Source organism: Gossypium hirsutum, chromosome D02 (assembly GCF_007990345.1).
Source record: "Gossypium hirsutum isolate 1008001.06 chromosome D02, Gossypium_hirsutum_v2.1, whole genome shotgun sequence".
Taxonomy (NCBI): domain Eukaryota; kingdom Viridiplantae; phylum Streptophyta; class Magnoliopsida; order Malvales; family Malvaceae; genus Gossypium; species Gossypium hirsutum.
The window spans coordinates 67,754,931-67,769,225 of NC_053438.1; the positions used below are offsets into that span (position 1 = coordinate 67,754,931).

The following is a 14,295-nucleotide window of genomic DNA, read 5'->3' on the forward strand; positions in this document are numbered from 1 at the left end:
AGACTAATTCAAAAACAAAAACCAACTAAGATATGCTCCTAAAAATTAGGAACTTATTCAAAAAACATAAGAATTCTTCAAACCTAACATTTTCAAGTGATTTTTTTTATAAACAACTTTTTGACAAACTAACATGTTTATGTTTCTTTCTCGTGTCATATGTCATATGTCATATTTGTTTCGTTCTTTTCTTTTTATTTTTCATATTTGTCATACTTGTAAATGGAATGGAAGAACTATCTATCATATAAAAAAGAAAGTAACCTTAAACTTACAAAATTAAAGGCCTTTTTTGTGGCCTATTATATGTGATAATCCTTGCCTAAGTTTAAAGATGTATTCATGTCAAATTTCGTAGTCTAGAAAAGTTTAATGATAAGAAGCCTCATCCTACTTGACAATCTCTTTTTTTATTTAAACCAGAATTTATCTCCTCCCTTCTTATGCTTCAAAAATAAATTCATTCGCCGGAACCCCTTTGCCGTCAATTCAGAAATATGTTATTCTGATCATTGATCACACAAAAACCATAAGTTACAATATCATTATTGTTAAAATCTTCAAACTTTAAAACCAGAACACACTGAAATTTGAAACTGAATTTCATCAACTAGTTCTTCCTACAGTTGTACTATATACCAACTTTAGTGCTAAAAGGAGATAACCAAACCAGAAAATGTTGTTAACCTTTTAGTCTTCATGCACCTTCGATCCCTAGCTGCTGAAGAGAGTCGAGACAAACAAGAAATTCACGTTTAGGTGGCTAGTATCGGAAAACCACTACTCTTTTATATGCCATCCTTGGTACACCATCCTAGTAATGAAGCAATACAAAGTTTTTCAGAATAATGGGACTACTCAAATCTTAGATATAAGAAAACTTATAGTGTTTTTTATTTGTATTACTACAATAGAAGCAGTAATGGAAACCAAATATGATATAATGTAGGCGTTTTGTTGCTTATTATCATCAAAACTCTTTAAGCATTTTCACAGCAAGTAAAGAAAAATGAAAAATATATGAAATATCATATAAGTTACCTTCCATTCTTCAAAAACTCCAAATTGTTGCGCAATGTATTCTAGGAACACCATCTATTTCATGGATAGGTTTTGCCTTTTTCAAAATGTCGGCAAAGTATTTCTCATATTTGTCCTAGAAAGGAGAAAACACGATCATATATGACAATGTAAAAAGGTGGAAAATAGGGAAAAATAGTTCCCAGTCTCACTGATCTTTCCTCCATTAAGTAGCTCAAATCCTGGGACTTCCATTTCACCTATTAGGAAAAAAAAAAGCAATACCACTATGTATAAAATTTTAAATTCTAAAGAGAATTATAGAAATTTATTATGCCAACCTTAGAGTCATTTATCTTTATAGGCTCGACATATTGTTGGAAAAAGTGTCCCATACTTGAACCTTGATTGATATAGTAAGACCGAAAAACAGAACATAAGCTCTCATTTTGAATAAGGAGATGTAAAGATCCAACTGAAAGAAACAAAATCTTATTCCCTTTTCTTGAGGAATTATGAAGCTACCTAGGGGTGAGCACCTACCTAAACTGAGGGAACTTTAGTTTTATTTAAGCATGAAAACTCTTTAATATAATACATATATATAGGAACAACAGCTGAAGCCTTAAGAAGGATTTCATTTGTACAAGTTTACTATATATTCTTGCAGAAGCAATGTAGCAGAATAACTGCAAGTATATGATGTGCCTCATTCATTGTTCTACCTAGTTCTTGTGCTGCGCAAGACACGCATACAGATGGATAATGGTTGATCCTGTAACAGTCCGATTTTGACCCAAATCGGAACAGTGGTTTCAAAACTACACATCCGAGTCCGAAAAATATTTTAATATTTTTTTCTGTGTTTATTATGTGTGAATTTATATGTGTGAAAGTTTCGTGAATTAATTTTATTGTTTGAGTGCTTAATTTGAGAATAGGGTTTAATGGTTATTTTTAGAAGGGCCAAATAGTGGTTGTTCTTTTAATATGAAGGTTTCATGTTGCAATTTTGCAATTGAATTAATGAATGGACGGCACTATGTATATATTATATAGTTTTTATAATAATTAGAAAGGTTATAATAATAAATAATATATTATAAAGTTATTATAATAAAAAAAAACAAACATAAGTTCAAAGTCATTATCATTTTTTTTGTTTCTACTAACCGAATGTAAAAGAAAAGAAAAAGGAAAGAACAAGCTAAGGGTTCGTCCATTTTGAATTTTGATTAAGATCAAGAACCGAAGAAATCAAAGCTAGATTGGGGAAAAACCAAAATCGTCGATTAATTATCCGATTTCAATTTTTCATTGTCCGAGGTAAGTCTAACAGCAATTTAAATGTTATAAAATTGGAATTTATATAAATACATCTATCATACATTTAGTAAGCTGGAGCTAAAAGAATATAAATTGAATAAAACTTAGTGATTTTTCTATGTGATAGCCGAACATAGAAATTGATTTTGGGAGGTTGATATTAATGGTATAAATTACATGTATATTAGCTAAAGTATGCTTTAAGTTCAATGATATGAAACTAATAGTAGAATTTACCTGGATAAGTAGTTAGAATGTAAGATTTAATTTCTTGAGTTGAAATTAAAGTTATGGTATATATAAAGTTTGAATGTATGATATAAGTTCTTTGAGCTAAACATAATATTATGAATTATATATATATGCACATATGGTTCGAATATATATATTTAAAGTTCTTGAGTTGTATTTAATGTATGAATTTTATATACATATGTGGTTCAAATATAGGTTACAAAGTTTTTGAGATGAATTTAATGTATGAATTTTACATACATATGTGGTTCGAATATATGTTACAAATTCTTTGAGCTGAATTTTAATGTTGTAAATTATACATATGTGGTTCGAATGTTTGTTTGCTATGAAGAATTGAATATAATTCAATTCTTACAGAGATACGGTTATTGAGTAAGACTTATGTAAACATAAAGAATTATACGAAAGATCATCCTTGTATCTGAGATTTTCAGGCTTAATGCCTAGCAGACTTGATGTCGGTGAATTACTTCAAACTTTATGTCTAGCAGACTTGATGTCGGTGAATTACTTCAGACTTTATGTCTAGCAGGCTTTGTGCCGGTGAAATGTATCGAGCTTTGTGCCTAGCAGGCTTTATGCCAGTGTTTATTACAAGGTTTTATGTTCTATAAATCTTATGTGAGAAATAGTAAAAGCAAATAAATGTGTTAAGAAAGCTAAATTATTCAAGTATGTGTTAGCCATTTGCTTAATTAGTGTTAAGGTAAGTTGATTATTTTAAATTGATAATAGTTTCAAATGAAATATAGAGTATGAGTTAACCATTTGAATATAAGCATGTTTTGGCATAATGATTTGTTGGAAATTTGGCTTTGCTAAATATTTATGTGTATTTGGCCATATGGTTTGTTTATATGAAAATACAATGTGATTTTTATTAAAGTGTTATATGGTACAAAATATTAGAATATTTGGTTTATTTTAACTTAATGATGGAATAAGTATTAGTATATATATATATGAATTTTTGCTTATGACTTACTAAGCTTTAATAGCTTACTGTGTGTGTTTTTGTTTACCTCTGTTTTATAGACTTTGGGAATCACGTTACGAGCTCGGGGATCATCAGCTTAGTCTATCACACTATCGACTTCTTTTGGTATTTTGTTAAAGTTGAACTCGATCTTATGGCATGTATAGGCTTGATTATGTTTTGGTTAGTTTTGGATCATAATATATAAATAGCCATACGAAAATGGTTTAATTTCCATGCTTGTGTTCGGTTTGGTTTAAAAATGGCTTGTTCATGATCATTTTGTTTAAATTGGGTTTTATGTGTTTTTGAATGGGTGCTTGATGTGTTTAATTTTTATGCTTGAATTTGACTACATTTGATCATGATTTGAGCTTGCATTTGAATAAGATATTCAAGTTACATGTATGTGATAAATTTGGTTTATGTTAGATATTAAAATCTTGTAATAGGTTAATAAGTGTTTAATATGTACATAATGAACTAATTATGATTAGTGTTTTAAGCCTACTTACATACAGACTTGTTATATATATTAGTGATGAGTTTGTTATAAATTGCTAATTATGGAACAATATATTTTAGTTCGGTACTATGTAATATTAATTGCGTGCGATGTAATTTAGTTGAATGAAAATAGTTATTTACTAAAACATATGAATTAGCAAGTTTATTTTCAGCTTTTGTATTTGGGTTTGACCATTTGAATAGTGACTTGTGTTATAATAAAACTAGAAGGGTATATGTGTTTTAAGTAAATTGGTTTTGTTATTTGAATTTTAATGACTAAGTTGTATATAGAAATATAATGATAAGTCTATTAAATTCAGTCAATGTAAGTTATTGAATGTAAACGCATGATGTGCAGATTATGAAAAAGTGATTTTTGATTTATTTGATATTTTTGCTTATGATTTATGTGACTAAATATATGTTCATTTTAAAATATGGAATAAATTATAAAGAGTTTATGTTAGCTTTATGATTTAAAATTTGATTGATTTAGGAGACTTGTTTATGTGTACTTGTAAATTGTTCGGATGTGTGCTTTGTTTAGTAATGCCTCGTAACTCTAATCTGGCGACGGACGCGAGTCGGGGTGTTACAGATCCACTATGCGATATTCTCTTCAAAGCAAGCATTCATGAAATGCCATCTGAGTGATTTTAAACAAGAGATCCTATTAATGACAAGGTGGAACACACATTCTGACCAAAATTATATGTTCTACACACTTCAGGATGGAGAAATTGTCTACATTTGTGATTCTCTTCTAATCTCAACCAGTCGTCCCAGTAAGTGAGATTCTATCAAGGCAAATTCATTAATGAAACTACATAAATCTGCATTGGTGTAATGCATAAATTAAATGGAAATTTATGGAACCGTGAAGGATATGCTTTTGGCCACTTTGGTGATAGCTCATCCCAAGTATATCTAGTAAACATCCAACCAAAACCAGGAAAGAAAATCTGTGCGGTTAAATACATCTTCATGGAATAATAGAAGATCAAAAAAATATCAAAAGTACCAAAATGTTTCTACTTCAAGAAACTCAAAATCTTTTCAAGCTTGAGCATGCAAAAGAAAGAGTCCAAGAGTCATCTAGAAGTAGATTCCATAATGACAGAAATAAAAATAAAGTTAAAAGTCCCCCTCATAGTGCACCTCACTTTTTCTGGTAAGCATCACATGGGAGGATTAAGTGATAGCATTTAACACCAAAAGCTATGGAGGTTAGAACAAACAACACTTTTCTACCAAATCTTGCTCATAAAATGCATTAAGCTCTACAGTTCTCCTAGGAAAAAGATGTTATTGGGAGAAAAAGCTTACATGGATCATGCAAAAACTGCTTTTAACCATTGTCATTATAACAGCCCGATTTTGGGCCTAGTCGGAACAGTGGTTTCGGGACCATAAATTCGACAAGGAAAAATTTATTTTTCTTATATTTTTATGGTCTACGATTTCACGGAATGATTTTTTGAAAATTTTGTTCGAAAATTTTGACGTTTGGGCACTCAATTTAGTCAAAAGGACTAAATTGTAAAAAGTGCAAAAGTTGAGTTCTACAAGTTAGAGGTGTCTAATTATTATGAAATTTTAAATTGGAGGTCCTTAAATGGTAATTAGACCATTGGTTATTTATGGACAAAAATAGACATGGTTAGTAAGTAAGCTATTTAAGGGCATTTTGGTAAAATGCCTTAATTAATGAATAAAGACAAAATAACATGAAATAAATTATCATCTTCGTCAATTCTTTTCTCCATGGCCATATGTAGCAAGGGAACACCATGGCTAGGGTTTTTTCATCTTCCAAGCTTCATGGTAAGTCCGTTCTAGCCCCGTTTTTCTTGTTCTTTGTATTTTTCGAATCCCAATAACTTGCTTAAGCTATTTCTACCATTAATTTGAGCTAGAATTTATGTTTGAAAAATTACCCATAGATGCAAAGTGTGAATTTTGATGTTTCATGATAGAATATGAAGCTTAGAATTATGTTAAACGATTTTTGCTAAGCGATTTTCAGCAAAAACGAGTAAAACGACTTAATTGGTAAAACTACCTCATGTTCATAAGTGCACTTTAGAGCAAGAATTTGATGTTACTGTAGAAGGGAAAAATTTTCAGCATGTTATATTACATAAGAAAAATAAATAAAGTTTAATTTCCGAGCCTAGGGACAAAATCGTAATTTTGTGAAACATTAGGGGCAAAAATGTAATTTTTCCAAAATGTGATTTTTGGACTGTATTGAATAATGTGAATGTTATATAAGCTAAATATGTTATTATAAGTTAAGAAGGACAAGGAATTGACTTTGATTAGTAAAAAAAATTGAGAAAAAGTGAGAAATTTCCCGATTGAACATTTGGAATAAAAATGGGTGTTTTGAATGAAGTGACAGAAATGATTACATATGTGGTATGGACTGTGTGTAGGCCACTATGTGACAGTGAAAGTAATGGTTGAAGTGATTCAAATCGAATTATTAAATTGGTTATGGAGTTGAGTGGAAAGATTGGTATTATAATGTGTTATGGAGAAACTGTAAATTATTGGGAAGTAAGAATCTTTGTGGAACTGTCGGAACGGTAAAGATTTGAGTAAGGTATCGATGAACACGTGTGTAGTACTGTGTGAAGGCTACTGCGTGTATCGATAAATAATGGTCACATGTGTAGTACTAAGTGAAGGCTACAATGTGTACCGAGAAGCTTTGGTCACTTGTGTAGTACTGTGTGAAGGCTACTACGTGTATCGATAAATAATGGTCACATGTGTAATACTAAGTGAAGGCTACTATGTGTACCGAAAAACTTTGATCATGTGTGTAGTACTATGTGAAGGCTACTTCGTGAACTGTAGAACTTGATCACGTGTGTAGTACTATGTGTAGGCTACTACGTGTATCAGAATGATAGGTCGCATGTGTAGTACTATGTGAAGGCTACTATGCGTACCAGATAGCTTCGATCACGTGTGTAGTACTATGTGAAGGCTACTACGTGTATCGGATAGTGATGTTCACCTGTGTAGTACTATGTGCATGCTACTATGTGAACCGGCATAATTGATTACAAAATGGTGGTTGCTGCGTACTGAATCCACCGTGTATCTGTTATTATTCCAAAGTGTTCATTGGGAAATTGACTAAGTGTAATTGGTTAATAAATATAGGTGTGGAATTGAATTGAATATCGACTTAGAAATGGAAAAGTGAATTTTGAATTGAATTGTGATTGAAAGTGAAAAAGTGAAATTATGAAAGTGTACATTTAGCAACAAAACAGTTTAGACAGCAATAGTTGTGTGATTTTGAAAAATCACAAAAAATGGTGGAAATTGAATTAGAGACTAAATAATATATGAAATCGAAGCTGAATGAGTCTATTTTCACATAAAAGAAATAGATCAAGCAAATGAGTTTTATATTATGAGATATTTGAATTTTAGTGAGATAGAGCTAGAATGATTTTGGAATCCACTGTTATGACTTTTAAAAATCACTAAAAATTTTAAAAAAATAATTATGGCTTGTAATTTACATTCTTGAATTACTCATTGAGTATATTTTCAAGAGAAACAAACGAGAACATCATTTGAATTTTGTAAAAGGAGATAAAAAAATTTTAGTGAAAAGGAGTTAGAGCTATTGAGCAGTGAAACAAGGGAGAGTTTAAAGAATAAAATGTACTAATTGGATAAACTAAAAATTCTGAAAATTTTATGGAAAGAAGATATGTGAGTCTAGTTTCAGGAAAAATTAGCGGAACTTAATTCGAAGCTCTGTAGCTCCAGATAAAAATAATTTGGTGAATATAACTCGATTAGACAGCTTTAAATCTAAATATAAGTGGATAGTGAAATTATGTATAATACTATTTAAGCATGTTTTATACATAAAGGATGTGGAATGGAGAGGAGGAGGACAATAAAATGTATGAAAGAATTGTGTATAATGGTCATATGGCCGATTATAATCGGTAAATGTTAAATTGAATGGTAAATACGTATTGGTACATAAGGAACTATTGCGGTATTGAAAAGCAATTGATCAAATGTTTAAGAAATTTAGTCATGACATATATATATATATGTGTGTGTGATAATAATGATATATGGATGATTATATCATTGAGTTGCATTGATTAATTCAGTTTATGTGATGAAAATGTCAAGAACATTTGTCTTTGATATGTGATGATCATGGTTTAAGCTCATATGGGAAAGTAAAGTTTCATAGTATGAGAGTGTGGTATTGAAATATATATGTATTGGATTGAGAAATTGATTTGAATTGTGAACATAAAAGATTGTAAATTGAATAAAATGGAAATGGAGCTTTGAATTACATGAGTAAGTATCGGGTCTCGTAGGCCCTATTTGTTATGAATATAATATTTTGAGGATATGTTGTAAAGAATTATAAAAGCTTGTTAAAAATTTGAAGAGTTTAATTTTGAATGAAATTTTGTAACTCGGTTTAATATGTTTACATGTGTAAGTGTTCTAGTAATGCCTCATGCCCTATTCCAGAGTTGAATACGGGTAAGGGGTGTTACAGTCATTCCAAGAAGAAATAGCCATAACTGACCTACCACGGTTTAACAACAAGAAGGTGAAGGAGGAAGGAAAAAGATCCCAAACCCTCAAAGAAAAAATAAAAAACAGAGAGAAAGAGAGACTGATTTGAGTCATGCAACACACTTATCCTTGTTAAGAAGGGCTTTAATTGTCTAAAAAGTAATCAAAAAACTCAGGGGCAATTTCCATATCATCTATCTTCAAAAGTATCATGAAACAAGTATATAATTTCATATACGTAAATTAGACATTTTTGAAATTCAATGAGAAGAAGAAATTTTGTACCTACATGTAAATGAATAAGAGTGCAACGGGGATGAGAAGTGTAAAACATAATATATATACCCTTACCCGATCATTGGGTCTAAGCTATAGGATATTATATTTATTTCTGGAGCAACTATGATCGATTACAAATAAATTTCATCAATAATCATTAATTTTTAAGTAATACAAGTGTAAAACATAATATATAATCATTTTCGGGTCATACACGAGCTTATAAAGGCTTATGTCGCAAATCTGAATCCAATAGCCAAACTTCCCAACCTGAGAACAAAATTGCAAAGTTTTCAAAATAAATTAGGACCAACATCGTGACATTGACGGTGTGGTGTCGCGACATTGGAAACAAACCACTAAGTCTCATTTTTCCAACACTTTTAACCTAGCATACTAACCATCATTTTCCCTAAGTCCCCAAATCAACCATTCTATATATTCAATCTTTCTAAAAACATAATTACCAAAATATTAGCCTTATTTATATGTCTGACGAAAACCATTTCCATGAAATCAAAACATATATACAAACCATTTCTAGCATTAGAAAAAGTATTTTGTAGGTACATTCTATTGACTTAACAAAAAGGGTTATACAAACTTAGGATGAGTCGATTGCTATCATCTATATGCTAACTTCATTTTCTTAGGGCTTTGAGAATACTTGTACCTGCGAATGGAACAAATAAATCGTATACTGAGCGATAGGCTTAGTAGTACTTTCATGATTCAAGATAATATAACTTAAAGTAACATTTAAAACATGCCATGATACTTATAATCTCAATGCCTAATAATATATATATTCTGTATGGCATTACAAGTACATAACAATTTAAAAATGAAAGTATACAAATATCAAGGGTAAAACAATTCAACTACCATGACAATAAGATTATCAAGTTCAATTACATGTATCAAAACATATCACAAGGCATTTAGTTATCTATACTCATATCACAAATTCAAAAATGCATAATATTAGAATTATGACATTTAAAATCAAGTTCGTTCATATAAATAATCCGTTAGCAAACCATCTAAACCTCTTTCTAGAGCCTATCGACTCATTCATATTCATTTTGGTACCATATTTTATTATCAATCTATTTCATTACATTTTAAAGTTTTTCAATTTCAATTATAACGTTCTCCCAATAGACCCCTAGTAAAACAGATTTGATACACGGGTGAACTACACCACACCAAAGCACTGAAGTGTAAGGCACGTAGGCATCAATGCATTCTCGTGTGCATATACATCCCTCCATTACACCAAGGTCTCCGTAGGGGCATATAATACTTGATGATCCACAACAAATGCTGGATCCCAACAAATTTTGTAATAATCTCCATACAATCACATATCCCATACAAGCGCACATATAACCCTATTGGTATGCCAATCATATCCTAACATATTTACTAAGTCACATGGACAACAATTTTACATTTATGTAAACATACCTGTAATCAACTTATTCGCATATTCATACTTTGTGTTCAATCACATATGCATTTACGTATCTTATACACTACTTTATCGTATTTGTAATTTAGTACATATATCATTTCTCAATCAAATTCACAATTACAACTCCATTTTACCATAAAACACATATATTTCTCATTATATGACATATTTCAATACAATTTTCTTATCACATGTCATAATTGAAGTATTTCATGTCATTTCCCATTTTATTCATTTTAGCCCTTTATCTCCATAATTCGTACCAACTCAATCAAAACATTTCATATTATCACAATAAATTCACCTCAATTACTCATTAAACAATAAACATGCATATACAATCAAATATTTCTATCTTGAATCATAAAAGTACAAACTGAAGTTTCGCGTGTCACTCATCGACGATTTTTGCTTTTCCTTTCCTCTTGACGATTTGGTGTTGTTGTTAGCTGTGGATAATCACAAAACGTATCATAAAATAAATTTCCGACCATTTTAGAATCAAATACCATTTTACACAGATTTTTTAGTTTATTCAATTTAGTCTCTAAAATTGAGACAAACATAACTTTCAATTTAGAGCCTTGAATTAGAATCCGATTTCACCATGGCTCATTAGGGACCTTCTATTTTATATTCCTACCAACATTTCACAATAATTTTTCATTTAATTCAATTTGATCTCTAATGTGCAAAACTAACAATCTAAGTTTTACAATGTAGTCCTTTTCATAAATTATGCTTACTTTCTAACAATTTCACACCAATTTCATTTAATTCTCAAAAATAAAAACTTTTAAAAACTTTAATAATTTCACAAATTGGTACATGAGCTAGCTAAATCAAGCTCCCGTGATTCAATTTTCATAAAAATCAAAGAAAAATGGCTGGGGACTTACTTGTAATTAATGGTTGAATATCAAAAAGAGTTTTAAAGCTTTTCTTCCATGGAGGACGGCATAAAAGGTTGAAGAAACTGATACTTATCATCTTTTTCCACTAACATTGTTAATTAAGCTTAATTAATTTTAGTTAAGCTTAATTAATTAGCATAATCATTGTTAATTAAGTTTAAATCTATAATTAACTTAAGTTAATGACATTTAACGTCACATCCCCCTATCATCCATAAAATAGGCTTATTAGCCATTTTAGTCCTTTGGATAATTGTTATTTAAGTCCCCAAGCCATATTGTAATTAAAAATCTATAGCGATTAAACTTTTACAATTCAATCCATGAGCTTAATTAGACACAATTTCGACTAAGGTTTAGTTTGGATGGGTGGTGTGTTTAGCTCCGGTGAGGTTAAAAACAGCGGTGGCGGTGAGACTAGTTACTGTAGCGGTGAGATTGGGTACTGTAGCAGTGAGATTAGAAACAGCGGTGGAGTGTGTGTTTGGATTCAAACGCAGCTGTAGCGGTGAGGTGAAAATAGAAAATGACTTTTAAGGACATTAGATTAAAAATGATATATAATAGAAATTTTTAAAATTATTTAATAATTATAAAATTAATAAATGATTAAAAATTATTACAATTATATTTATTTTCAATAATAAATAATTAAAAATGAATTATTACAATTACATAAATATGCTACTGCTGGTTTTTACTAATTCCTAGCACATAAGTTACTGAACAGCTCAGTTTAATAAGAAGGTTTAACAGTGTTACTCAATTGAACTAATTTCGTTATCTATGTTTGTATGAAATTTTGCCTACATACCAAATCCTTTAAAATGTTTTACTAATACAATATTATAAGACATTGGGGGAGATAAAAATTAACTTAAACTTTAAGTTTGATTTAGTTTAACATTGGAGTTATAATATAAGATTAAAGACTCAAAATATGACTTTATAACATTAGCATTGTTAAATCCCTGTTTAGCCTACAATCAATCAAAACATTATTTCAACAGAAATTGGATAAAATATTTTTAAAAATGTAACATTCATATTTTCAAAATATTTTATACTTTTCATTTCATTCTTACTATTTATATAATAAATCAAATTTAAATATATAATTTCTGCTTCATTTATATTGAAACCCAAGGCATACAATTCAAATCTAGATCCATGTTTCCAACATCACACTAGTGTATTTGTCCAATAGATTGGAATATTCATCAGAAGAGAAAATGCAAAATGATTCACATTTGAGCTAAAGATGAAGCAATGCAATGATGAATGAAAAATGATTCATTTCTTAATTTCAGAAGAAATCCAATAGAAACCACATGTTCAATTCTTCATCAACATATCTGATTCATTTCTTATTGTTCATGGTTCAAAAACCATCAAAAGCTTGAACGAGTCAAGTATAAGATACATGACTAAAGCCTAGATAGAATTACAAACAAAATGTAGCTGACATACCAGCTATAACATCAAACATAAATCAACAATTACTCCTACTAACTTTAAGTATAAATTACATTGCAACTAAATCAAGTTACAAATGAACAAAATAAACAAAATGCTGCTGCTTATCTGGTTCAGCTTGGATGCTGGTCTGCACGCTGGTTTGCTGCTGGTTTCCTATTGCATTGCAGGCCAAAGTTCAACAACATCCTGTGCACCATCCTTTGCAACAAAAGAAAACCATTCAAAACAAAGACTTATTGATTGAATCCAGGAAAAATGGACAAGCTCCAGCCTTAGGATCATTTTTATAGATAAAAAGTTATTAAGCATCTAACTTAAAACCAATAGGCAATAGGTTGAGAGGCCCAACCTGAATATAAAACCGAAACAAACCCAATATTTAATAACTTTGGGATAGCACTACTTAAGGCCCCTTCAAGTGTAGATCAAAGGGCATAGACATGGACAACCTCAAGAGGGTTCCTTGTACTGCATTTTTTGGTTAATGGGTACCACTAGAGATGCAATAGACAGCAGTAGGTATCTCAATTTTTAGATAGAACTTTATCTCAGCACAAACAAGTCTAAACCAATGTGCATATGTGCACACATGACACATGCCATACAAACACCATTGCATTAACCATATGACATAAAGTGGTATGTAGTTATATGAGATTCAATTATTTCTAACAATTTGAAGTGACTACCAGTACCTAAATATAGTAAATACTAACCAGTTGGGCCTTGATTTCTTCTTGTAAGCTCTCCATGTCAGATTTTAGCCGGTTGACAATGCTTCTCTGGGATTGAGAAGGATTGAGAATACAAATTAGGATAATGAAATAACAGAAAGTGCTGCAATGGAGAAGCACGATGAACTGATAAAAAAAACATATCATGACCATGACAGCCGGTAATGCTGCTAATCTAATATTTGGAAACAAACCTGTTGGTTATAACTATCAGTCAAAGATGAATTTTCAGCAGCCAAAGATTCTGCTAATGTATGTGAGGCCTCAAGAGCTCGTTGCAGTGAAAACTTTTCCTGAGTCAAGTCTTCAATATGCTGCAGAATAAGGATGAATAGATTAGAAAAGCCAAGACAATGAACAGAGAAAACATTAATAAACAAAACCGTTAACAAATTTGTAACAAGCTCCCTAACAATTTGAACATCACCAGACAAAGAACACAAGAGAATAAAATGCAGATCAACATACAGACAGCATAGCATTTTAAAATACAGCATAAAACTGAATTCATCCTGCGCACCATCCTTTGCAACAAAAGAAAACCATTCAAAACAAAGACTTTATTGATCAGACTATTGAAAAGTCATAAAAGAAGTCACAGGAGTCTAACAATAAAAATTCCCACTGCAAGCATCTTTAGAAGCAAAAGTTTGCAACATTGATCATAAGAACAACTCCGATTCTACAGAATAGCAAATAAACTCACCGATTCTACAGAATAGCAAGGAACCATAAGAA

The 14,295-nt window shown here is 30.6% G+C and overlaps 1 protein-coding gene across 1 annotated transcript; it reads right to left on the minus strand.

The window, feature by feature from the left end:
- Positions 1 to 12,622: 12,622 nt before the first annotated feature.
- Positions 12,623 to 14,039, minus strand: LOC107907737 (protein BLISTER-like). Its single transcript, XM_016835061.2, has 3 exons — positions 13,752 to 14,039; positions 13,540 to 13,605; positions 12,623 to 13,021 (listed from the first exon to the last, which is right to left on the minus strand). The coding sequence occupies exons 1-3, from the start codon at positions 14,037 to 14,039 to the stop codon at positions 12,977 to 12,979; spliced, it is 399 nt and encodes a 132-aa protein (XP_016690550.1). The 3' UTR covers positions 12,623 to 12,976.
- Between the last annotated feature and the right edge of the window lie 256 nt (positions 14,040 to 14,295).